Raw genomic sequence first — 27204 nt, 5'->3', positions numbered from 1 at the left:
ACAGGGCAGAGCGAGGCTACATGGGGATCTCTTTGCCACTGAGCTCTGCGTTGTTGTGGAGATATGTTTCTTCTCCCCCCACCCCCCAGATGAGTTGCCCACAGCCCCCTCCCACTCCCCATCAAGGTCCTACAGCAGTGCATTGTGGCCGTGGGCTACAAGCCCCACACACTGCCCAACTCCCTCCCTACGGGGGCCTCAATTCCACCGCCGAACTTACCTGTGGCCTGCAGGAGCTGCTCTCCAGGCTGCCTGGCAGCCACGTGCATGTATATGTCCATGGCATCCCTGCCTGACCGCCCTCCTCCCATCCCCTCCCAGTCCCCTGCAGGCTGGAACTCTACCAGCCTGCAGAGAGCTCTTTACAAAACTGCAAAATCTGCAGGTTTCTCCAGTAAAATGAGAACTCTGCATTTTCCTCTGGTAAAGAGGAAATCCGTGGTTTTCTCCATTTTCCCATGGGAAACGGAAAACCTGGATCCCTGGTAATCAGATTGTAAGACTCACTGCTACCGCATGTCAAATGCCAAGAAGTTTTACCTGCATATAATGTCCAATCCCTCTTTCAATAGTACTACAATAGACATCAAAAGTTATAACAGTTAGTGCGAACAAATTATAAATGTAAAAAAGCCCAATACATGAGATTTAAGCCAGGTTATAACTCAGAATGGGGAGGTTCTGTGCAACTTCTCTGGACCATATGCTGCTGACCACCATTAGAAACAGGATACCAGGTTTAGATGAGCCAGATACGAAGTACTACAATTTCCATGACCCCGTACTAAAATTAAAATAATTGAAGAAAATACAGGCTTTTATATATCCAACCCCCTCCCCCCCAAAAAAAACAAAAACAAAAAAAAACAACACAAAACCCCCAAAACACACCCAACTCTTTGCAGGTCACCTTTGAGGCTGGTGACTGAAGACCATGCAGCCTGACTTTTGGCAGAGAGAATTAACATTCAGCTGCAGCAGCCCTCACAATGTGTGTAATATTTTCCATCTAAGGTTAATAGTTAATTAGCATTCAAATGCAAGTTCTATATTTCCCACTTAGGACCGGTGTTTAATTAACTCCTTGTTTTAGATAGCTTGTAATTCTGCTCTTCTGTTTTTTGGTGGGGAGTTTTTTTTTTTTTGTTTTATTTTAATATCAACAACTTCCCTTCGCTTATCCCTATTTAGGAGATGTCATTGTACATTCCAGTTTGGCAGAAACAGCCACAGTCCCTCTAGTCAGAGACAGCACCAGTCTCCTCCAGATGATAGAAGCTCAAGCTTGAATACTGCAGAGTTGAGGTCATTCCACTATACAGGTCACCTTCCTTCATTTCTATGGCACACACATTTCCAGAGACAGGATCTTGTTTAAAAAAAAATAAAATAAAAAAAAAATAAAGTAAAGTAAAGAGAGAGATGCAAAAAGTGCACAAGCCACATTCTGGTGCATCTTCTGCAGACCATATCCCATCCCATTTTTGTGGCCATCTAAAATTAGCAAAGCCATACAGCCAATGCCCCTTCACAAATACAACAGCTGCTGAGTGCAGACCAGACCTATTTTTAAGTAAGCAACAGTCCCATTGCATCAAGCTAGCTGGACAAGGACCAACCCCAAGGTGTAGATTGAGCCCGTCTTGTTCTTACCTACCCTTTGGGATCAATCACAAAACAGCATCACAGACTGTTAGCAGACTGCCAAGGAGAGCTACTCCACTCCACCACCAATATCACATAGACAAGACAAGACCACAGTTGGCTGAATGGACAAGATACTGGACTGGGATGCAGATGACTTGATTTCCCCTCTCTATTCTTGTCTCCAACCTGTAGCTGCAGTGAGCAGGAGCTCTCAGCATCTCCCAACATGCACCCAACCCCATCCCCACTCCAATCTTATTTTGCCTGGAGCTTTCATGGCAGGAGCAATACAGGTGCTTTACAAATACATTCACACCTAATGATCCCTTGTAACCAGCAGTGGGAAGTTATCCTTTTGTGCATTTTAGGAGCTCAAAGCAAAGAGAACCGGCACCCTTGACCAGCCAGCTACCTGCAAGTCATTGGATGGTTTAGGAAAACCAGTTGTATGAGTACAACCATCAGAAAGTTCTTCCACCCTAACCAGAGAGGAAAAGAAACATTTTCCATTTTCAGACAAGGATCCTTGGGTGAATCTGATATCTTTTATTAGACCAACCAAATAGTTGGAAAATAATAATTAAGCAAGCTTTCGGGTTCAAAAACCCTTTGTCAGGCTAAGGAAGTTTCAGCAGTTGGTGTGTGCTCTTCCTGGATGGAATGAAAAGTAAAGAAGCCAGGCTGGGCTGGTATGCATACAAGACAGTAGTCAGTGAAAATGTAGATTGAGGAGACAATGGGTGAGAGACAGGCTAGGCTGGGCGGGGGGGGGGGGGGGGGGTGGGGGGGGTGGAGAAGGGCTTTTATCCAGTGGATACAGCTCTTCAAACCTCTAAGGAAGGGAATGATGGACCTCAGGGTTTCATAACATTAGGCTGTCACCTGCCAAACTTACCAGCAGGCACCTTTTGCTCACAGCCCACTAGACAGCACCATTGGCGATTTACACTAAACAGGGCCTGATCCTGCTCTAAGGGAAGCAATCACATCACTGAAGACAAGACATTTTTGGAAGCAAGCAATCCATTATGTAGTTACAATATTGGAAAAGCACAGGAAAGTTGAATGTAATTGACTGTCACCATCTATACTATCACAGACTATAAAAACTGTTCAGGACAGACCAGGTCTACCTCAATACTTAGAGAGTGTTTAAAGGACTGAATGGACCTGCAGGTAAAAAATCCTCATACAGGTGCTCTCTCTGACACAGGCTGGAGCATGTAAGCATGTGGTAAATGTACAAATATTTTCACTACCTATTCTGTACTTCCAATTATATAGCCAGAAGCATTTATATCTTGTAAGTTAGTAACATTCACACAGCCTGAAGGGTTTCTGGACTGTTAGGAAGTATTGGGAGGTACAATATTAGGGAGACTGGCAACCCCAATTCATTCTCCAAATGATAAATAAGGCCCCATCTTCTGTACTATACTCAGGTAAGAGACTAGTTGAAGGAGTACATAACTAGGCCTTTGAATACAGGGTGACTCGGAGACAAGTGTCACAGCATTCCACCACAATGCTCCCAGTAGAGCTATTCCTCCTAAAAGAGCCAAAGGATTCCGTTTATGCGGGTTGCTTTTAGTACTGACGTTGGCTGTCTAAATTAACAAAATTCTCCCTGTTCAAAAGGGAACTCTTCTTCTGCCTTTTTAGTTTCCTTTTTCTTCATGACTAAATTAGAGCAACAAAAAAAGCAGTTTCATTGCATAGTGTGCGAGAAGGAGAACACAAAACTGATCTGAAAATACCCCCCCAGGAAAGCCATATTGCAAGTGGCTTTACTACAGCCACAGAGAGAACCAGCAGGCCAGCTGTGGCTGCAATACCAAGCATTAACATAACAGGGAACAAAAAAAAAGGAGGGAGAGAGAGTATAGGAAGTCCCCATGTGGCCCATGAGACAAATTTGTTGCCTGCACTCCCTCCTAACAAGAGAAGGTTGCAATATTCAAACACTGCTGAAACACTGGTCATGTGTCTGTGAAAACGCAGGCAAACTCAAATGGAGTGAGGCAAGTACTGGCTGAGCATGGTGCCATCCATGAACATAGATGCAGTTAGCTGCATTAGTCTGAAGTCAAGTAGAAGGCGGTGTAAATATACACCATGTAGACTAACCAGAGTAGATCACATACACATATCCATACACACATGTATTATTTTTATACATATATACACATACATGCATATGGACATACTTGTGTATGCATGTGTGCGTACATCCACACATATGTACACACACACACACACACACACACACATATATATTTTATATGGGCTGCGTCCCCCTGTCTGACCCAAACACGAGAGGCAGCCTAGGCCACGGTGTGCGCGGTCAGTCCTGCTGCCCTTGGGCGCACAGCAGGGCTGGGGTGGTGCGGGGGCCGGACTTTGCTTCCTGGCAGCCCCAGTGGCAATGGCTCCTTCAAGCTGCTGCTACTGGCATCACCAACACCAGACCTGGCCCTACTACCCAGGCACCCTGGTCCATCTGACCTGCTTCCACCACTGGGGGTGCGAGACAGAGTATGTGGGTAGGCAGGGTCTACAGAGAGACTGGCCCAAGACCCACGGAGGCAGGTTGTCCTCAGGCTGTGGGCAAGTGAGAACCAGCGTCTGGGAGAGGGGCAGGCAGGTGGGAACAGGGCTGGGATCATGGGGCAGTGATAGGGCAGGGCTGGGACCTGGAATAAAGCCACGATCTGCTGCCCATGTCCCTGCGACAAGCACTGGTTCTGCAGGCATGCTGGGAGCAGATTGTGGCTCTGCCCTGGGCCCTGGCCCTGCCAGCCCAGCCACGGTGCCACCAGCTCGCAGCCCCATCACATCCACCCAACGAAGTGCACCCATCCCATAGGGGACCTGGGACACTCTCCATGGAGACCTTGGGGGTGGGATCACCAGGGGGCAACAGTGCAGGGCTTGGGGTAGAGCCACTTAGGGAGTTTTGGTGAGCTGCTGTGGGCTGCAGGGTGTGCTGACCTGGCCCAATGCGGGGGTGGGGGGGTACTGACCCAGCCTACAACAGTTCGTCAAAACTCCCCACGTGGCCCCCCAGCCCAAATAATTGCCCACCCCTAAAAGCATTTCAACAGGGGCTTATACCAAATACCAACCCTGATACAGCAATCTGGAGAAATTTCCAAGGACAGACACAGCCAACATCTCTGAAGGAGAAGCCTCAGCTCTCCCCTTCCCCTGACATGCGCATCCCAGCTCTTTGAATACTACCTTGTAGAGACCAGGACTCCAGCAATACACTCAGGCCGAGCTACCAGTCATCTGGATTTGTCCTGAAGATCAAGGTAATACAAGCACCCATGTTTTCAGCCCTTGGGATTCTTGGGGACATACCCTCCAGCCCTTGCTTTTTCTCTTGGTACCATCCTGCCTCTCAGAAAGTGATAGAGTTGCCTCCTGTAGCAAATCCAGCTTCTCTGCTGAGTAACTATGTCCAACACGAGGAAGGACAGCTTAACACCAAAGAGGCAAACCAAAGTAGCCAATTAAGCTTGGGATCCAGTTACAATTCTGGGTCTGATACCAGTTCCACACATGCCCTTTTCAAGTCACTTAGCCTTTCTACTTCCTCTCTCCCTAGCACCGGGCTATTATAAAAAAAAAAAAATCACTTATGCTTTTAATGTAGGCAAGTGTTAACTTTCAGCAAAAGAACAGGCTGTGAGCCAGTGGATCCCAGCCAGCCCTGTGACTTTGTTTGGAGAACTGTCCACCGTGATGCCTTAAAGCTTTATTTTCAACTGTGTAAGGAACTCAGCCCAAGCAACAGAGCAACACTTTATAACAAGAAATAATGAGGACAGGTCATCTCTATTAGTTTGCATTTTCAGATCATGGGACAGAAGCTCTCTCTCTCTCCAGGTCTTCCCTCCTGCACATTTTTAAAGCTGAATGCCCCATTTTTAGAAGCATCTACAAAAGTGAACAAAAATAATCCCCCTCTCATACATTCTCCAACATCCCTCAACTCTGTGGTTCAGATTCACCTCTCCCTTCATCAACTTGGCTTTGAGTTTGACTCTTGCTGCTGGCAGTGCTCTTCAGACTTCTGGGCAGGTGGTTTGTGGCTGCTTTCCCAACTTCTCAGGCTTCTGACTTCCACTCTGCATGTCTGTTCCCTACAAGTGCCCCAGGTAGTTTGCCCAGGTGGTAGCACCCAGAAAACAAACATGAAATGAAGCCAACTCACCATTTTGTCTATGTTATTACATTCCCTCCACTGCTCTCAGGGTTCTCCCCCTGGCGTATGGTGAGAACGGGAGTAATTTAGGGTGCCTTCTGCATTGCTTCCCTTCCATTTTTAGTCTTAGGAGTTTGCTTAGCAGTTTCCTAGCATAGTTCATCCCCCCAGCATTGGTCTTACAGCTCTTTAAAGCAAGATTTCCAAGGTTTTGAGAAGCAAAAAGTTGGGCAGGATGGCACCTTAGAGATTGAGTGGTTCATGGAGGCATGAGCTTTCACAGCTGACAGTCAACTTTGTTAGCTGCTATGAACAGACTTGCAGAAAAGGTTGAAAAATAGAGAGGAATTTAAATACAAAGGCAAAGAACAGGGGCAGAGGCACTGCTGAGTGGCAAAAGGTAGGTTGAAAAGGTCACTGGAGATAAGACAGTTAACTCATTGAGGGACATAGGAAAAAAACAAACAAACAGTTGATGTTACAAGCTAGTAATAGGATAAGAACTCATTATTAAGGTTTTGAAAGATTAACCCTCTCCTGAAAGCAGCAGCCAGCTGCCTTGTTAAAGGCCTACCTGAAGGAAGCCCCAAAAAGGATGCATGGATTTTCTGCAGGAGCATGCTTTGCTGTCTCACTTACACACTTCGATAAGCACTGAGATAGGTAAGCTGACATTATTGCCATTGCTGGCATAGGAGTGAGCACAAGCTGAAATGAATGGAGAATTTTACACCTCAGGGTTATTGTGTCAGGCACTTTTCCAGTTCTGGCAGACAATGACATCAGTTATATTTGGGTCATGTTTTGACAGTTGTCATTGCAACTCCAACAGCTAGTTTAAAAAAAAAAAAAAAAGCAAAAAAAAGCAGAGACTCAGAGCAACCAATAAGCCTGGCCACACTGTAGCACTCATTCAAGAGATGCATTTTATTTTTGTTACTATCCTGTAAATCCTAACTGCTTTACTAGAGAGGCTTCATAGGACAGCTGAACCATTTTTCACATTACTAGGACCTACTGGGATGGCTCTTTTCCCAAGTCAAAGCAGGAACTGAGTCTATTTCTGTTCTTACACCCTTCCTATTATTAGTTTCATTAGTACTTAAAAAAAGTGAGTCACTCCTTACTTTGGTTTTTCTGACTGCAGCAGGAAGTCCTCTTGGTCATAGCTAGAATGCAGGAGGCATGCATGCCTGCATACTACCAGAAGCAGCATGCTAACTTGTACAGTGAATACAACACACAACTTTCCTGGGCATTAGGTTGAAGCCCCTACAAATATACAAGAAAATCTAGAGGTGGAAAGGAGGGCACCAGTGCAATTTAAAAGGGAAAAAAGGGGGAAAATAAAATCAACTGGTACCTCATACTCTCTCCTACCATAGTTAAGAGGGATATCAATGGTCACTGCATTTGGAACCATGTTAATTAGAGGGAGGAATATGGAAAGCTGCTCAGACTTCCATAACATCTACTAGGCTGCTTTGATAAAAACCCCCATCCTGTCTTTTGTTTTGTTTTTCTATATGTTATTTGATCTGGAAGACACTCATTACCTTCCATTCTTTCCCTCTGGACTTGCTCTCTTTCCTTTCCCCAGCTGATTAGGTCTAATTGGCAAAGGGTCTTGTTCAAAATAATAATGACAAAAATAAATTTTGTCTTTAGCTTAAGACAAAAGGGCAGAGAAAGTTGAATTAGCACCTGAAAGACCAGATGAATGCACTCCAGAAGAACATGGGCCACCCATCTCTTTCAGTACCCTGGAGACCCGACAAGCTCCTGCTCTGGGTCTGGCCCCTTTGTTACAGCACCGCTGACATTGTGACACCAACACAGAGCAAACCAAGGCCCTGCTCAAAAATCAGGCCCTGCTGCATAGGCTACATACCAGCATAAGCATCGGACAAGAGACTGCCTCCGTCCTGAAGCATTTACAATTGGAGACAATAAGCAACTTGAAAAGAGGTGCAAGGAGTGAAAGGCAGTGAGCAGATGTCCATCTTGGACTAATAAAATGTTTGCAAGCTGCAAATCCTTCCTGATCTACCCCTCCACTTTGCCACAGCTGACTGGCTCATTTCCTGCTTGCCCAAAGGCAGATCTGAGATTGAAGGAAAAAAAGAGGAAGTACCAAGATGGAAGCTGAAGATGGAGTTTAAAAAAGGGGAACCGAAACAGTGGATGTAGATGGGCTGGTGGCAGAAGTCAAAGGAGAAGGGGAAGTTGTCTGAGGCAAGTGGGGCCTGAGGATGGGGGAAAACTCTGGAGACCCTCTGAGTTTGTTTAAGGAAGGGGGCGGGGGAGGGCGCTGTGTTACTCTGCAGTCAGTCAGAGGGCAGGGGCCATGTGCACCTTCATAGATTAGGCAAAACACGCACACAAATGCACGAATACATCCGCGTGTGTAGGTACGCACGTGCGTACATCAATCCACACACGGGGCGCACACATATCTACACACGTGCGAGTACGTGCCTACACACACACGTGGTGCACCCGGGCACAGGCGCACGCGGCCGCACAGCGGGACTCCCCGGGCTCCCTGTCCTGTGCCCGGGCCGCCCGCACGCGCCGGGGCCGGGGCTCCTCAGCACCGCGCCGTGCCGCGGGCCCGGGGCAGCGCGGGGGCTCTCGCGAGCCGACAAGTTGCTCAAGTTTCCCCGCGGGGCCAGGCCGGGCCGAGCAGGACAGGACAGGACAGGACAGGGCAGGGCAGGGCAGGGCAGGGGGCGCCGCTCGCTCACAGCTTGAACATCCGCTCCATGTCCTTGATCTGGCGCCGCGAGAACTCCTTGAACTCGGTGTAGGGGTTGAAGACGGCGGCGGCGCGGGGGCTGGCCGCGCCCTCGTTGATGTCCTGCCGCCGGCTCAGCTTGGCGCTCAGCTCCGCGCCCGCGCTGCCCACCAGCGCGCTGCGCGCCGCCGCCGCCTCCTCCTCCTCCTCCTCCTCCTCCTCCTCCGGCCCCGGGCCGCCGCCGTCCCCCGCCTCCAGCTCGGCGCCGGCCTCCTCCAGCAGCAGCCGACGCTGCAGCTTCTGGGCGAGCTCGTCGGAGGCCATGGCCGGGCGGGCGGGCGGGAGCCAGTGTCAGGTGGGAGCCGCCCGCTCCGGCCGCCCCGCCCTCAACTTTCAGCCGGGCCGGAGTGAAGCGAGCACCGCCCCCGCCCCGCCGAGGCCGAGCGCTGCCCCCGGGCACGGGCCGCCCGAGCGGGGCGGGGGCGGGGCGGGGCGGGGCAGCGGTGCCTCCCGCCCTCCTGCCGCCTGGCAGCGCCGGGGCCCCGGCCGGGGGGGGCTGGAGCAGCGGGACAGGCCCCGGGCGGAACGAGCAGCCGCAGGCTCCCTGCGGCCGCCGGAGGCGCTTGCCCTGCCCCGCCCCGCCCGGGCCCGGCGGCAGCGCACTTCAGGGCCGCGACTCGGCTGTCGGCGCTGCCCGGGCGACGGCCCCAGCTGTGGCGGCGGCGGCATGCCCCAAGCCGCTGGCCACAATAGGACATATCTCCCCCAAAGTGCTGGGACTGTTAATAGTGCCTGTGACTTCTGTGTCACAGCCCGGGAACACATCCACCTGGCTGGTCAGCCGCGGGGGCAGGTTGGACAAGGTGCAGGGGCCATGAGGAGAAGTGAGAGCCTCGCTCCCTTCAAGAAGGGGGAAACGATATCTACTGTGACATCTGCCAGCCCGTGGCAGAAAGAGCCTTTGTCCGAGGGAAGGCAGGCCAGCACAGCTTTCAGGACCATTTGGGAGCCGTTGTGCCTGGTGCCACCTGTGTGACTGGCACAGGGCAGTGGCACTCAACCTGTTGTTGCCACAGGGCAGAGGAGTGACACGGGGCTGGTCCACAGGCCAGATCAGCCCCACGTGCCAGGATTGGGCCCCACACTGCCTCCCTGGGGCACAGACCAACAGATCAGGGCCCCGCACTGCCTCCAGCTGGCTCCATGTGGCCAGGCCACTTCCACATGCCAGTCTAGCATGCTGTCCAGCCTGCAGGGCTCTCCATGGATCTGGAAATTTGGTAGTAGGGGAGCGGCAATTGCTGTTGTTGCTTCTCCGCTGCCAAATGTTTATACCCATGGGGACTCCTGTGGGCTGGATGGCATGGCTCTGTGGGTCAGATCAGGCATTGAGCACCTTTGGTATACAGCATGAAGATGGACTGTTTTTGGTCGGAGCAGGCTCAGCCTATTGGGGTGCGGGCCCAAGTGGAGATAACCAGAAAGTGCACAGAAGATCAGTGGAGCTGGAACTAAACAAAGAAAAGTGGAGATGCCGTGTGCCCAGTGTGCCCATGTCCTGGCTCTACCCAGTGCCATGTCGGGGCAGGGAGATGCCATGCAGTGTGACAGTAGCCCATCCTTTTGTTTGCTATTGCTCTTGTGTGAGAATAGTTTGATCCTTCAATAGAAGCCTTTGACTGGTAGCTCCTGTCTCCAAGCACTCCCACCGTGCAGCATATGCCCACCCCTGTTACTTTTTGTACTTCGGTAGCTAAAGACTGCATTAAGGCCATCGGGGCAGCCAAGTAGCAAATAATCAGCACAGGAGGCCAGAACACAAAAAAGGGCTGTGTGCTTTGCAAAGTGACCCCTACCTCCCAGCAACACCTCACTACTTGGAATAGAGTGGTTCATCTCCAGCATTTCTTTTCCCTGTGTGACATGGAGGCATAGAAGCCAGGTGACCAGAGAACAGCTGGGTGTGCACATGTCTGTGCTAGCAGGCCACAGACTGACTCATAACCCAGGCAAACCCTTAGTTTTGAAGCAGCTGTAGCACAGAGTCAACAGGTGCTGGTGCCAGATTTGGAGCCAGCTCTTTGGTCTGCAGCCACCTGGCCAGCAGTAACAGCTGCTCAAACTGCTTCTGCTCCTGTGGTCAGGCCTGCTCCTTCAGTCATGCTCTAGGGATGCCAGCACCACATTGTCCTCAGAATCATAAACATAAAAGGGCTGGAGTGGGCCTTAGGAGGCCATATTATCTATCCCTCAGCTCAAGGCAGCATCATCCTCATCTAAACCATCCCAACCAAGTATTAATTTAACCTCACTTAAACACTTCCAGTGGTAGAAAGTCCACAGCCCCTCTACGTAATTTGTTCCAGTGCTCTGAGTTACAGATTTTTCCTGATACTCAACCTAAATCTTCCTTGTCACAATTTAAGACTGGTGTGTTTAAGGCAAACTAGTTTCTGTAGCCAAAGGCACACATGGGACAATGTGACCAGAATCACATCCCTTGCTTTTGATTCCCTGGTCCAAATGACCAGGTACTCTTTTGCAACTAGGTCAACTGGGGGCAGTGTTTGGCACTAGTCTAGAGCAGGACTTGAAATCACAAGTCATAGCAAGACCCCTTAAGTATGCTGCCCAGCGCATCCCCACTGGTACAGTGCTGGTACCAACATAACACTAAGACAGCTCTTAGCTGGTAACTGGCAATGACATATATGCACTCACCAGCTCTGTAATTCCAGCTTTGAACACTTGTGATCTAGTTTGACTAAGTAACAAGTTACAGATTAAAGATTGCCCCTTGGGGTCCATCTTGCATCCTGTGTGTGGGGTAGAGGAAGTGAGGTGAGAAAGCAGCATAGCTTCCATACTTAACTGAAGTCGGGGGACTCCATAGCACATCATATTTTCCATAACAATAACTGCATTGGCCATAGCCTGGTAAACCCTGCCATCCTCACCAGAAAGAATACAGCTTTTATCAGGATGTGGCTCCTACTCCCCCAGAGACGACTCTGCTCTGCTGCAGGACCCAAATCTTGGAACCTGGCTCCCTGATGTTCTCTTGTACATCTAGCTGCAGGGTCCTCCCTGAAGCCTGCTCCTGCCCCTGTGGTTCTCCAGTGACATCCCTGGCTTCCCTGCTCCAAGTCTACTAGGCTGGGAGCCTGTCATGCATGATAATGGCTTCAGCACTGATGGTGGAAATGAGAACCTGGTCAAAATCCTCCTTTTAAAAGCGGGTAGAGAGGGAGTTTGTCTTGGTGCTGGCATCCTTTTTCCTTGTAGGAAGTGCTTGGTTTCTTTTTTGTTCAGTTCCCTCTAAACATCCCCCTGGACAGCCATCCCCCCGATCCTTTGTTCTGCCTGCCTGTTCACCATGCTCAGAAATCTCACAAAGATGCTCTTGCAGGGAGTGTTGATTTCTGATACATCTACCAGTGCTATCTTCCTTGCTGTATTTGGACAAGTAGCTTGGATACTAGTGTATCCTTCTGGCCAGCTGTACATGCTGGGGTGGGCTGTGCCTGACACCAATGCCTTGTACTATTTCTCTGAGCTGTGCCGGAAATGAACAGGCTCTCCAGAATTAAAGGTTAAAGCCCCAGTTGGGAGGCTTCTGGGGCCTCTCAGGCCCCAAAGGTGAATACAAGGAATTGTGGAAAGAATTAAGGTCTACCACAACCTAGACAGCATAACCCAGGCATCTAATGCATCCTTACTACCAATGAACTAGGTCAGAGCCCAGGTTACAATGAAAACTTGATCCTCACCTAGTACTCCAGAAGGGCAAACAAGCCCAGCTTCAAAACACCAGCCAGTGTTACAGGATACAAGAGGTTTGGACTAACACCTGGTCCAAAACCCAGGTCAGGACCTCAAAATAAGGTTCAGCACATCCATAGGGGCACCCTCCCATCTTCATGGCTAATAAACCCTGCCCGCTCACTCCCGCTCAGGCACACCAGAAACTGGTGATTAGACTGTGTAGATAGATAGCTTTGGAGTAGCCCCAACCCCACATCCCAGTACCATGCTTAGGAAGTCTTCCTTGCAAGCTGCTCAATTGCTGGTGTCTGGTGTATGACAGCAGAAGCAAACAGGCAGGGCTTATTCTCTCAGCAGTGATCTCAAGATTGCCAAGGCCACACAGACAAGGCCTAACTGTCCTCAACTACTCTTAAAGACCAGCTCTCAGGCTGAGTTTTTTAGTGACTCAGCCATCCCTATAGCCATATGTCCAACCCTCTGCACACCATTCATCATCAATCAACCGATATAGTGCAGTTAACAGTCCCCTGAAGTGTCCCAGTTTTGGTACCTGAAGTCACTGTGAAACTTTGGCCACTAACATTTGTATGTAGGATGCCAGATTACAGGGCTCCAGGAGATAAGGAGTGATGGCAGCATTCCCAGCACAGGGCCTGGATTCTTGGCTCCTTTCCCTGCTGGTACCAAAGCAAAAAGCCCCTTCTTGCTCCATAGATGATGAATCCCCTCTTCCATTTGTAATTTTTTAATTATTATTCACTCAAGGTTTAACCACAGCAATTGTTCTTTATGTGGTCTATACCACTGCTGCCAATTTCTTTGCTCCCCAGGTTTACCACCAATTTCCTGTTTTAAGTGATCACTTTCATTAATGTAATGAGGTTATAAGAAGGTGATTGTCAAATAAACCAGTAATTCTAACTGCTGTTCAGCATCAGCTGCCCCTGCTTCTTTCCCAGACTCAAGGAAGAGGATTTTCTAACCAACTTATCTCACAAAAAGTTGATTTAATAAAAGGTCTTTCCTCACCTCACCAATCCTGCCTCAGCAATGGTCAGCATCCTCATCTTCAGTGAGCTAGTAGGAAAGGGTGCTTGGGCATGGAGACTGCAACTGCATTATTGTACCAATGGAAAAATCCTGTGACAGGCCCCCTGTGTCTCACATACTCCCTTGTTACAGAATGAAACAGTTTCTCCTAGCAAGCATGGGGGGTTAAGCAATACCCAGCTGTGATCCCTGAGCTCCTTTGCTGGTCACACAGATGTAGTGGCTGACCCTGAAAATGTTTAAGATGTTAAAAATGGGAGAGATGCCTTTGTGGCACAGCAAGTTTCTCTGTCCTTGCTAAGAGTCCATTAAACTTTACAGCCTGTGATCTGGGAGTGGGAAAGCTGGATATTTCACGGACACATCTATCTACATTTATCATGCAAGGGGGATATAGGTTGAGATAAGGACTTCTACAAGTACTCACTGCAACAAGTCAACCTGCTTAAATAGGGATAGAGATGCTGTCCTGAGCCCAGTCAGGACAAGGCTGCCCTCTGCTGCATCTTCGGTGCATTTGCAGGACACAACATTATCTGCAAGTTTCATCACTTTTACCTCTAACGATCTTTCTACTCCCTCCCTCCTATACTTGGGAGGGGGGAATGATCAGTTGTTCTGAACATGATGCCTCCAAGTGAGAGGCTAGTTTCTATGCCCTTATTGTCAAGCATGCCACATGGCTTTTCTAGCCCACAAGACTGCATATCATTAGCTTTGCAACCTACAGAACAGGACAATTTTTTCATGTGCTACTTTCAAATGAACAAATATACATTGCTTCTTTAGCTTTTTGTGTTCTATTATATCATTTGATGTGCTTCTCTAATATTTATGCCATGATTCAAAGCATACAGAGGTGCAGAATGTTTCAAGGGGGCTGACAATAGGACAGAACCATTTGCTTTTAAGCAACCAGCTGAAATCCAGCTAGTGCAGGTAATAACTGGAAGCTGATTATACTTTGGTAACTCTTTCTTGTTCACAGTCTAAAGAAACCCACCATAAGCAGCACTACACATGCATCAGCCTGGGACTTTTAAACTAAGTCTAGGTCAAAGCTTTATATTCCTGGATCTGTAAAATAATGAATCTTGGGTGCATGAGACATTCACCAATCTAGGGCATTAAAAAAAAAAGGGGCAAAACCACATCCTACCACTCCCCCAACTTATGCTTGGCAGAAAAATAAGGACTCTGGTGCCCTCCCCATCAAGGTAATGTGCTACAGCAGGCGTGGTCAACTGCCGGTCTATGGGACAATGTCACCTGGCTCTCAGGGCTCTCTCCAGATCTGAAAATTTGGCAGCAGGGGAGCATTGGCAGCATTAATTGCTGCTCCCTTACTGCCAAATTTCCAGACCTGTGGGGAGCCCCGCCAGCTGGATAGCATGGCCCTGAATGCTAGATCAGGTGAATCAAGCTGGGGTTGTGTGGGGCCTGATCCAGGCATTCAAGGCTGGGCAGAGGCACCCGATCCTGGTGCATGGGATCTGATCCAGACTGCAAACTGCCCCCCACCCACTCATCTGGCCCACGAGACCTAAAGGCTGAGCACCACTGTGCTATAGTGTTTGCACAGAGAACAGTCCCATTTATATGTTCCAGCTGTCACCTGTACCTCCAGTTCTCCCTTCTGGGTCTAGTTTCTGCTTGTGCCTCAGATTATTCTCTACTTAAAGGGCAAATGCAGGATGCTGGCCAGAGACCAGGGAGTTCCCTTTATCAGTAAAGGGAACTCCATTTGTTCAACATTCCCCGCTGTCTGAGTATCCTGTACTGATGAGGCTTCCTTCCAACTGCTGGAAGCTGTGGCCTGGGTCTCCAAAATGAGGTACTGGCAGGGTGCGAAATACAGGGGAGCTCAGGGGGGCTGAGGCCCCCCCATGAGAGATGAGAGCCTCCTGTAAGATTTGAAATTCATAACCTGAGGGGATCTCTGGTTTTATTACAGCATTGTGATTGGCAGCCCAGTTCTCCCCCCCCACCCAAGAGTCAACATATAATTCAAATCCTGGGTACCAGCATGGTTTCCAGGCCTCACACCCTCGTTGCTTCACTGCGCCCAGACAGTCTCCTCCACCTGCTTTCACTACATGGGCACAATCTTCAGGTCTCCAAAAAGGGCACAGACAGTCCCTTGTCTACAGGGATCTCTCTCAGTGAGGCCTTACCTCCCCTGCTAAAACAGGTCACTAAGTGCCTTCCCCAGCCCATTCCAGGTGCTTTGCTGCAGCCCTTTCAGTGGTGTGAGCTGCTGACAGTCACCAGTTCCTACTCATGCCAGCCTTCCACAGGATTTTCACTCTCATTTGGCTTCTCTGAGAAACTCCTTGGTCCTCTCTAGGACTGGTGTCCTGCCACCTTTCCCTGCAAGCCTTGCTGCCAGGCTGCAGCCCCAGCCCCTCAGAGTGCCCTTGCATCTTGTGACAACTGGGCCTAGTACATTGAGGCCATAGATAACAGAGCAGTTCTGCACAGGAGACATGACAAGAAAGTACTTGTGAAAGGAGCTGACAGGGCCTAACACAGCAGGAATGGGACATGTAAGGGAGCCCTCTTTCTGGGTTTTCTCTGGGTATTCTGGGTGTTGGAAATATAGTGAGCTGTTCTAGGTTGGTAATTTTATAGTGGAATCAGGCAGAGAGGAAGCTATTCATCCTGGATATTTTCAGCTCTGTCTTGCTGAGAGCATGCTTTTGAAGTACTAGAAGTACAGGTTTCCCTTGCTTTATGCGGGTTCTGTTTGTACAAATTCGCTCTTCTGCGATGACCCTTTTTATACCAAAAAAATCGTTATATGCAAGGTAAATTCACTCCTGTGAGATTGGTGTGGTGGAAGCCCACAGTCAGCTGCTTTATGCAGTGCATTGTGGGAGTGATGCACACCAAAATGTAGTCTCCTGTGTGGATCTGTGCTCCTCGCTTGTTGTCTGCGACACGTGTTTCTGTAGTTGCCATCCCCATTATGGTAACATTCATCACCCTGTGCTTGTGTGTACTGTCTGCTGTTGGTGAGTACCAAAATTGCCTTGTAAAAGTGGTAGAAATGGGTCTTGGGGTCAGTACAGTCGAGGTCTTGGAAGGTGTCCCTATTTGTTACATTGTAAAGTGGGTTCCCTTTATGCGAATTCAAGTTATGTGCTGTTTTCCAGGAATGCATATACAGCATAAAGCGGGGGAAACCTGTACATTTGTCAGTGATAGTAGGTGTCCACCATTTGCCTTCTTCAATTTCCTGCAGCTAAATATAGCATTGAGATTAAAAACGCGTTGCATCGCTGTTGATGGTATGTAGTGTAGTTCTAGAAAATGTCTGAGAAGCCACTGAAGTGTGTGTGTGTGTGTGTGTGTGTGTGTGTGTGTGCGTGCGCACGGGGGAGGGCAACACAGCAAGTGCAGGCTGTACAGCCAGGAAAAAATGTGTAGGTGCAGAGAGAGCTGTTAGGGATTGCAATACTTGTGCCTTAAGGTAGGATACACAGGTAACTGTGAACAGAACTGTGTTGTAGTTCATGGACAAGGTAAGCAAAAATAAGAATGCCTAGAATAAGCGTAAGTTGGATTGCACCTGAGTGTCTGAAGGGTGGGAAACCTTATGTCATGGGGTGCATGTGCTGTGAATGCAAGGCAAAGAAACCAAGCAGGAATCCATGCATACTACCATGGTCGTTCCTGATAGTTTGGAGTCTTAGGATGGGAGTAGGGTTGGACCCATTTTGGACTTCAGCAGAAGGACAGGGAAGGAGAAATGCTTTAAGCACCTCCTCACATCCACTGCTCTACCTTACAAGTTACTCTGCAGTTGTCCTACTTCACTTGCCTCTTTGCAGTAGGCAGGATGGGGCATAGGTCCTGCCATGCTACAGAGTTGCAAAGGGCACCCAGTTCTAAAATGTACTGTCAAAGGGAAGTCCCGATCACGGGAGACACAACTATTGCTTCCCTTCATATTTCTTTGTGAAGCATAGTAGCCCAGGGAGGTTGCCCCTGGAGTTTCATTGGGCTCCATGTACTTTCATCTGCTCCCTACCATACCATATTATTGCAGAGGCCCCAGGAGGAGGACAAGGAGGGCCTAGGCTTGCAGTTGGAGCTAGAACTGGGTACACTATGTCCTGTGAAAGACAGGGGCAGGACCTCTACAATCCTGAGTAAGATTAGAGTCAAGTACATTTGTGGAAAGGCTCTGTGATGCCCATAGATAGTGTATTGTGTGGGGGCTGGCGGGGGGTGGGGGGAGGAGGAGGGAACATGCTGATATCAAGCTTGGCTGGGGTGTCAGGCTGGGGGTGGTCATGACTCTGACCTTGTCCTGTGGTGCAGTGGTGACTGGGGTTGGAGGGGTGTGGAGTGTAGAAGAGGTGGACAGCAAATGCCATGGTGGCCTAGTGTGGGCAAGATGTGGATTGAAAGGGGTGGCTGCAAAGGAATGGTGTGGAGGAGACTGGTAGGGTCAGAGGGATAAAGACCTGGGAAGAGAGTGGGTGTTGTAGACTTTGGCTTTTCGTTGTGGGTCATGAGGGCCAGGTGCCTTCCCCCTGGAGGTTGGAGGCCTTAGAAGGGTGTGGGCTGGGGCAATGGGAGGAAAATGGTAGGGTGGAGGGAGTGAGGTGGGAATGCAGGCATGGATGGGCCAGGCCGGGTTGGTGCTGGGGGTGGGGGTGGCCATAGCAGTTGGCTGTGCACCCATGGGGGCATTGTGTGGTGAGGGGTGGCTAGGTGTGGGCTGTGTGTGGTTTGATCTGAAAGTGGAGAATGAAAAGATGAGGTGTTGGTGAGGGGGCTGGGGCCGGGGCCAAGGCTGGGAGGCCTGAGGCAGACAGTCAATGGCTGGGGGTGCTGTGAGGTGTGGGCTGTGCTGAAAAGGGCTGCAGCTGAAGCCAAGGCTGCATATAGCCATGCCACCCTGAACATGTCTGATTTCATCTGATCTTGGTTGGGCATCCTTAGTAATTAGATGGGACACTGTCTGGGAAATATTTTTGCTGTTGCATGCAGCCTGGCCAGCCTTTCTTTTTTCCCGCCTCAGTCAAGTGCCTGGGGTGCCCCATGCCCCTGGCTTCTTGTGCCAGGGTGTGGGTGAAAGGCAGGTAGGCAAGAAGGCAAATGCCATCCAGGCTTCACACCAGCCCTGGAGCAGTGGGCAGGTGCGGAGACAGGGGAGCCCCCGTGTAGCAGGGTTGAACGACGGGGTGGCCGTGATGCTCCCTGGTGCCTGAGTGGCTGCTGCCTAGCTCCATCTCCAGTGTTGCTCTCCCTCAATTGCTTTTCTGCCACACCTTGTTGTTTTTGAGGTTAAGTAAGGAAGGCTACCCACAGGACTTAGAGAGTGTCTAAATCCAAACAGTTCCTCAGTGGGTCCCTTCTGGATCTCATTAGTCTCAATCCAGCCTTTATGTTAAATAGGCCCTCTCAGCCTGGCAGTGCCCCTGCAGGACACTTGTAGCCTTAAGGGTAAGTTGTGTGACTCCATTCCTCCCTTACACCACACCCCAAGCCTTGCCCGTGTTATCACTTCAGATATTAGCTTCTGTTAGCCCCTTTCGGGATTCTCAGACCCTCTGAGCATCTCCACTCTTCCTTTCTCGGGGTCCTCAGACCTCTAGCCCCTCACTCAGCCCTACTTGGAGACTGCAGACCCTCTAATCCTTCACTCCAACTCTTGCTGCTCAACAGGTCCTCTGGTAAGGTTCCTGGCTCAGTCCCTTCTCAGGCTGTGTTACCTGATTTGCCCGTCACTTTGGGGCATGCTCATTTATTAGGGGTACATTTCTGGGGGTCTCTGTTAAGTCTATCAATGTGCTGCTAGCGTTACTTGTGTTTCTATACGGAGCTGTATCTCTTCCTTCTGCAAGTCCTCACCCCCAATGGAGCTATCTTGCAGGACTCCGTTTCAGTGGGGCTGGGTTCCTCTAACCACTGATTCAGTCAAACATGTACGCACATACACACACAGATCAACAGGACACGCCTGAGCCAGGCCAGGTTATTTAGCATCAATAGGCTAACACCCTCATATGCCTTGAACTCAGTCAGACACACGCACACTGGTAAACAGAGCACATCTGAGTCAGGCCAGACTATTCAGCATTGATAGGCTGACACTCTCATGTGCCTTGAACTCAGTTCATCCCTTATTTCAGCAGGACAATAATAAATGCAGTTAGACCCACATACATACATGCTAACAGAGTATGTCTGACCATGCTGGGTCTGATCAGCACTTTCAGCTGATCCCCTCGTATGCCTCAAAACTCAGCATGTCAGTTTCTTGTCACAATGGTCCTAATAGTAACCCCCCCTTGATAAGCAGACCCCACTGTAGTGTTGGGCATTACAGGGATCTTTGGCTTAGGTAAAAGAAGCATTGCTGCAGAGCAAGTGGGGAGGTCAAGGGGAAGAAAGGGTAAGTGAGGTTCAGAGAGAAAGTATAGCAACCAGCTTGATCATAAAAGTTATTTATTGCCAGGTATATGAACTTATGATGATACCAGTAATAATAGCCATACAAGAGAGAGACAAATAAACAGTCACAATATTACATAGTTTCAATTAGCTTTTTTGGGGAAGTCTAGCTTGAGTTTGATTAGCAAAAGTCAGGTTTAGAAAACTATGCCTGGAGTGAGAAAGCAAAAGTCAGGTTAGAAAGTTGTGCCTGCAGTGAGAGAATAAAAGTCAGGTTCCTGGAGACAAAGAGAATTGGGGTCTCACCACTCAGTGAAGCTTGAACCAGTCAAGGTTCCCAGGCATTGCTGGAGCTAGCAGACAGATATAGTCCTGAGCAGGACCAGTGGGAGGCATACCAGGCAGAAAAGGAGTGGAACTTCTAAAGCTTTGGATCCAAGCACCAGGACAGAAACTTGAGCTTGGGTAGGGGTTTTTGTGGAGAACTAACAATGGCTCAAGGGAGGACACTAGGTTTGTTTAGGGGTAAACAATGGCTCATATGCAGTATAATAGGAACTGATCACTCCTGGCTATGGGTGGCATTACTCTGAGGGAGCTCACAATACAGACAGGCAGATTCAGTGTTTTGGATACCAATAGATTTCATAGATTTCATAGACATTAGGGCTGGAAGGGACCTCGGAAGATCATCGAGTCCAGCCCCCCGCCCAAAGGGCAGGAAGTCAGCTGGGGTCATAGGATCCCAGCAAGATAAGCATCCAGTTTCATCTTGAAGGTGTTCAATGAAGGCGCTTGAACGACCTCCGGTGGCAGGCTGTTCCAGACCTTGGGGGCTCGGACAGTAAAGAAATTCTTCCTTATGTCCAGCCTGAAACGGTCTAGTAGTAGTTTGTGACCATTCAACCTCGTCATCCCTTGGGGCGCTCTGGTGAACAAACGTTCCCCCAGATACTGGTGGTCACCCCTGATAAACTTGTAGGTGGCCATCGGATCACCCCTGAGCCTGCACTTTTCCAGGCTAAAGAGCCCCAGGGCTCTCAGCCTGTCATTGTAGGGTCTGCTTCCCTGACCTCTGATCATGCGCGTGGCTCTTCTCTGGACTCTCTCAAGCTTCTCCACATCCTTTTTGAATTGTGGAGCCCAAAACTGGACGCAGTACTCCAGCTGCGGCCTCACTAAGACCGAGTACAGGGGGAGAATGACGTCCCAGGATTTGCTTGAGAAGCATCTATGGATGCAAGCCAGCGTTTTGGTCGCTTTACTAGCCGCAGCATTGCATTGCAGGCTCATGTTCATCTTGTGGTCGATGATGACCCCCAAGTCTCTTTCTTGCATAGTGCTAGCCAACATAGCACTGCCGAGCCTATAAGGATGCTGCAGGTTTTTTTTCCCAAGGTGGAGAACCTTGCATTTATCGGCGTTGAACACCATCAGATTCTCGTCCGCCCACTTGCTGAGCCTGTCCAGGTCAGCCTGGATCATCTGCCTGTCTTCTGGTGTGGATGCTTTGCCCAAAAGTTTGGTGTCATCGGCGAACTTGGCCAGTCCGCTTCTGACTCCAGTGTCCACATCATTAATGAAGGTGTTGAACAGTATGGGTCCAAGGACAGAGCCCTGGGGGACCCCACTGGTCACCGGACACCACGATGAGTGACTTCCATCAATTACTACCCTCTGGGTCCGACCCTGGAGCCAATTTTCCAGCCAGTGGATCGTGGAGGACTCAAGACGACAATTGGCCAGTTTCTCCAAGAGATGATCATGGGACACCAGATCGAAGGCTTTTTTGAAGTCAAGATATATGACATCAATCTCATCTCCCTTGTCCAGGTGATAGGTCACCTGGTCGTAGAAGGAAATGAGATTGGTCAAGCAAGACCTACCCACAACAAACCCATGCTGGCTATCCCTTAAGATGTTGGCGTTGGCCAGTCCATTAAGGATGGCCTCTTTAATAAACTTTTCTAAGATCTTCCCCGGGATAGAAGTCAGGCTGATGGGCCTATAGTTAGCCGGATCCACTTTCCTCCCTTTCTTGAAGATAGGCACCACATTGGCCTTCTTCCAGTCTTTGGGCACTACACCAGAGCACCAAGAGTTTTCAAAGATCCGCGCTAGAGGCTGGGCTATGATGCTCGCCAGCTCCTTGAGTACCCTGGGATGAAGATTGTCAGGGCCGGCTGACTTGAAGGTATCCAGCTTCTCAAGATGTTCCTTCACGAAGTCAGCATTAATGGAGGGCAGGGAATCAACCTCACCCGGACTTCCCGGCCCTGTAGCGGGCATGGGCGTCCCATGGGGCTGATGAAAGACTGACGCAAAGTACCTATTTAATTGGCTGGCTTTTTCCTGGGCGTCAGTTGTCAGTTGCCCCATCTGGTTCAGCAGGGGTCCAACGTTGCCCCCGCTTTTCTTCCGGCTCCCCACGTATCTGAAAAAGGACTTTTTATTGTCCTTGATGCTCAAAGCTAGCTGGAGTTCAGTTGCAGCCTTGGCTTTCCTGGTCAGCTCCCTACAGGACTGGACCAGTGCAGAATAATCCTCCTTGGAGGTGACTCCCATCCTCCATCCTTTGTAGGCCTTTCTTTTTAGCCTCAGGAGGTCTGCTAGGTCCCTGGAGAGCCAGGGGGGCTGCTGTGCCCTCTTGCTGCCTTTCCTCCGAGATGGAATAGACTTAGATTGTGCATTGAGGATCGCTCCCTTGAGGAGCAACCACTCTTCTTGAACTCCCCTCTCCCTGTGGTCACAGTCCCTTAGGGCCTCACTGACAAGCCTCCTGAGCTTGTCAAAGTCAGCTTTCCTGAAGTCAAGGACTTCCGTGTTGCTGACTGACTTGCCAGCTTTTCGGCGGATGGTGAAGGTGATCAGCTCGTGGTCGCTGTCACCCAGCTTTCCATCGATCACTAGGTCGCCGACTAGGTCATCCCCAGTAGCCAGTACCAGGTCGAGCAGCGCTTTGCCTCTCGTTGGCCCATAGACTTCTTGAGTCAGGTAGAGGTCATCCACGCACGAGAGGAAGCTCTGCAACCGCTCAGATTTTGCTGAGCGATCCTCCCACGAGATGTCTGGGTAATTGAAGTCACCCATGACAACCATGGTCCTGGAGCAAGCTGCCTCAGCCAGTTCCTGGGCAAACTCCTGGTCAAGCTCAGGACTTTGGGTGGGAGGTCTGTAATAGACTCCCACCATTGTGTCCCCTGTGCCGTGTTCCCCACGGATTTTAACCCAGAGGGTCTCCAGCCGTCCACCCTGGTCGCCAATATCGGCTTGCAGGGATGCATAGCTTTCCTTAACATAGAGAGCTACGCCCCCGCCCCTTTTCTCTACACGATCCCTCCTGTACAGGGTATAGCCATCTATCCCCGTGGTCCAGTCATGGGTGGAGTCCCACCAGGTCTCCGTGATCCCTATGACATCGTAATTGTTTGCACTGAGCAGGAGAATGAGCTCCTCCTGCTTATTCCCCAGGCTCCTGGCATTAGTGTACAGGCAGGCAAGTGCCCCCTGGGGGGCTCCTTCCTTGCCCACAGATTTTACCAGGGCTGGGGGTGGGGTGAGCTCCCTTGAGTGCCGTGATCCGCTGGCTTTGCAAGGATTGCTCAGCGGGCCAGCAGTGGCGGTAGTCCCCCCGTCCCCCAACGGGCTTAGTTTAAAGCCCGGTGGAGCAGGTCAGCCAGTCTGGAGAGTAGTCCATTAGCATTTGGAGCAAGGATTCCCCATCACTGCAGTGCTCCCCTGCTTTTTGATCCCACAATTCAGTGCAGTCCGTGCCTTGGAATCTCTGTCCTCCATCCTGAATGCTAATGAAGGTGCATGCCTGCCCCATCTCCCATTTAAATGAGTTGTTATCTGGTTCCATCTCAGATGCAAATGAGACCAGGGGAGTTGCTTCACTCTCATCACCCTTGTCTGGATGGCTTTAGGTGCATCTCTCACTGCATCTTCTTTGTCTTTTGTAAGTCCTTCCTCTAATTAGTTCTTGTTAAGGCAGAGGTGGGGTGGGGGAGTTCTTTGTGAGTCAGACAGGCTGCCTCCAAGAACATGGAGCTAAGAGGTAACAGCTGGGCAGCCCTCTGTTCCCTGCTCAGCCCCTTCTCTGGGCTAGGGAGTTCTCTGTAGGCCTTAAGCCTGTCTCCAGCAGGGCTCAAGGCTTGTAACTCAATAATACCAACATAAAACAAAGACCCTTTCTTCTCTGGCTCCCAGGCCTGCAGAGTCATTCTGCTTCCTCGCCCTTCAGGAGTCCTTCTGCCCAACTGCACAGAACTCTCCTACCCGGGCACTCGGGCTGCCTGCCAGGCTGTGGCATGGGCTTATCTAGCCCCAGCTGGGCTCTCTACAGGTCAGATGAGCCTAGGATCAGCCCCTGCACCACCTGGATGCTACCTCACACAGCTTCTCCCCTTTAAGTGGCACACACATGACAGTGCCCTGCTACACCCTGTTTGAGGCATGTGGGCCTGTGTGGAGGGGAGCAGACCTGGCAGGGGCACCCAGACCCAGGCCTGGGCCCCAGCAGGGGAGTTTGGTGGAGAGCTGCGCCCCAGATCATGCACATACTTCCTGGATTTGTCTGTGGGGCAGAGATAGAGTGCCCATTGTGGGCTCAGGGCTCTGCACCCTGCTGCCTTTGCCCTGGGAGCGAGAAGGGGACGTGGGGCACACTGGCCATGTGACGCATCCCTTGCTTGTCTGGCAGTAGGAAGCACATTGGCATTGCGTGGCTGAGCTCCCAGGGCAAACACAGCAGGGCGCAAAGCCCCACCCTGCAGTGGGCAGCCTGCCTTTGCCAGGCAGGGGGCACATGTTCCCCATGCCTCCCCCAGGAGTGTGCACCAGGGGTGTTTGTTTCTGGTCCTGGTGTAGGATTTGGTGCGGTGGTTGGGTGCGGGGCAGGCTGTGTGTGAGCCCAGGGGGGGAGGAGGCTGGGAAGTTTGGGGCTGGAGGGAGCAGGGAGGCAGTAACCCTGGGAGGCTGGCAGTTGGCTGGAGTTGGCAGCGGGGGGAGGCAGGCCAGGGGTGGGTGGTGTGCCTGGGGCAGGCAGGGGCAGTGTGCAGTGGGCATGCACATGTTGGGAGTGGGTGTGAGGGCAGGGGCAGGTTGTGTGTGAATGCAGGGTGGGCCAGGAAAACCCATGTGGGGAGGGAGCAGGGTGGAGGCCAGCCAGAAAAGGGCCTAGCAAGGCAGGGCTGGCACTTACAGCCATGCTACTCTGAACATGTCTGATCTTGGAAGCTAGGCAAGGTGAGGCCTGGTTAGTACCTGGATGGGAGACCATGTGGGAATACAAGGTGCTGTAGACTTTTGCTGTTGCATGCAGCCTGGTCAGCCCTTCTTTTCTGGTCCCTGGCCAAGTACCTGGAGCCCTGGGTTGGAGAGCCCTGTGCCCCTGGCTTCCTGGGCTGGGTGCTGGGAGGTGTCATATTGAATGAAATAGTTTGAATGTTTGTAAAGGTTGCCCATTAGCCAGTTTTAGGAAGAAGATAAGATTTATCTCCTTATCTAGTTCATTGTTTTGGGACTACGTGCAAAAGGTCCTGACTTTGCTTAAAGTCTTAATTTAAATTTCATCTTTTAGAAATCTTTTACAAAGAGAGCAAATATCCTGAATTGCAAGAGATCAAACCCTGGGGCCTTTTGACCAGGTTGGTAAGAAAAGGGCATTTGCAGTGATATGGAAGTTTCCCAAAGGTAATTTAAAATGCTCAACAAAGGCAAAAGAATCTGTTGAGTAAGATCCGAGCCCAAATTTGGGAGTAATGACAGTTTGAGTAGGAGGAGCCCACTGACGGCAGCTCACTCAATAAAAACTAACTTACTGTCCCAATTTGGAGATGACTATACTTGTAGACCAACGAAGGAAAAATCGCAAGTATAGCCAGGGTCAGATTGATCACCTGAACCACCCTCTCCATGAACACGAATTTCTTAGTTCACGCTGAAGCCGCGGAGCACCTGAAAAGGACTGAAGGAAGGGGACTTAGTCCTATCACTGCTGAGGCCAGCCTATTGAATTGTATTACTGAGCCCATTCCATTGAACTGTACTACTGAGGCCAACCCATTAAATTGTACTACTGAGGAATGAAACCATATTTTGGTATTTGGCTTCTTGGAATTCTAGGATTGTAAGTATAATATGAAAAATAATAGTATTGATTCAAATTTAACTTTTAGTTGTAATTGTAGTTGTTTTTGTAACACTAATTCTTATAGTATTGTTTGGGAAGGAAGTGCATTCGGAGCATTGTTTCTGATATATGTAATTATTGTATTTTTAATGTTTGTGGTGTTTCTTAAAGCTAAGCAGTGTTATATACGTAGCAGAGTTTTAAAATAAAATTGTGTTGTATAAATTAAGTGTGTAATCATTGTGAAATCGTGCAGTCAGCTAACTACTCCCCCAGCCAGTGCATCAAAACGAATCAGTAAATTGTGTGGGATTTTCTCTATTCCATAACCCACTAGAGACAGGAGGCAGGCAGGCAGGCAGGCAGGCAGGGAAGCGCCCTCCAGGCTCCCCCCCAGCCTGGGAGTGGTGGGCAGGTGCAGAGGCAGGGGAGCCCTTGCCTGAGGTGTGTGGAGGTGAACAGGTCTGGCAGGAAAGTTTGGGGGAGTGCTGTGCCCCCAGCCCGTGGGGGCGGGCCTGGTGCTGGTGCCAGGTGGCCTGGGGGTGCCGAGGTGGCAGTGTGCGACCACAAGAACATCAGAATTGCCCTTTACTGTCTCAGGCCATAGGTGCGCCTTGCCCAGGATCCTGCATCACCCCATGGCAGGGAGTGGACACTGAAGGGCTGAGTGGCCTGCGGAGAAGCAGGGGGGTTTCTGCTGCCGCTCTCTCCCCTGCCGCCACCAGCAAAGGTCCAGGCAGTTCTCCTTCAGAGTCTGTGTCCCTAGCTGCTGTGCTGAATCGGTGCTCCTTTTCTCTGAGGGTGCTGAGGGAATTGGCTGATGTGATTCCAGAGCCACTGGCTATCATCTTTGAAAATTCATGGTGATCAGGAGAGGTCCTGAATGACTGGAAAAGGGCAAACATAGTGCCCATATTTAAGAAAGGGAAGAAGAAGGATTCAGGGAACTAGAGACCAGTCAGCCTCACCTCAGTCCCTGGAAAAATCATGGAGCAGGTCCTAATGGAATCCATTTGTAGCACTTGGAGGAGAAAAGGGCGATTAGGAAAACCCGAGGCAAGACCTTGATTTTAGCAAGGCTTTTGATACGGTCTCGCACAGCATTCTCGCAGGCAAGTGGAAGAAGGATGGGCTGGATGAATGGACTGTAAGGTGAATAGAAAACTGGCTGGAGCATTGGGCTCAGAGGGTAGTTATCGGTGGCTTGATGTCTAGTTGGCAGCTTGAATCAGGTGGCATCCCCCAGGGGTT

At 50.2% G+C, this 27204-nt stretch overlaps 1 protein-coding gene across 1 annotated transcript in view; it reads right to left on the bottom strand.

The window, feature by feature from the left end:
• Positions 1–9072, bottom strand: part of EFHD1 (EF-hand domain family member D1) — a 30974-nt gene extending 21902 nt beyond the window's left edge. Inside the window, exon 1 of the mRNA XM_006261806.3 lies at positions 8605–9072. Within this exon, the coding sequence (XP_006261868.1) occupies positions 8605–8918 (314 nt within the window). The 5' untranslated portion in view covers positions 8919–9072. The remainder of the gene's footprint in view (positions 1–8604) is intronic.
• Between the last annotated feature and the right edge of the window lie 18132 nt (positions 9073–27204).

This window comes from Alligator mississippiensis, chromosome 7, assembly GCF_030867095.1.
Source record: "Alligator mississippiensis isolate rAllMis1 chromosome 7, rAllMis1, whole genome shotgun sequence".
NCBI classification, from domain to species: Eukaryota; Metazoa; Chordata; order Crocodylia; family Alligatoridae; genus Alligator; species Alligator mississippiensis.
This window is presented reverse-complemented; position numbering and strand designations above follow the sequence as displayed.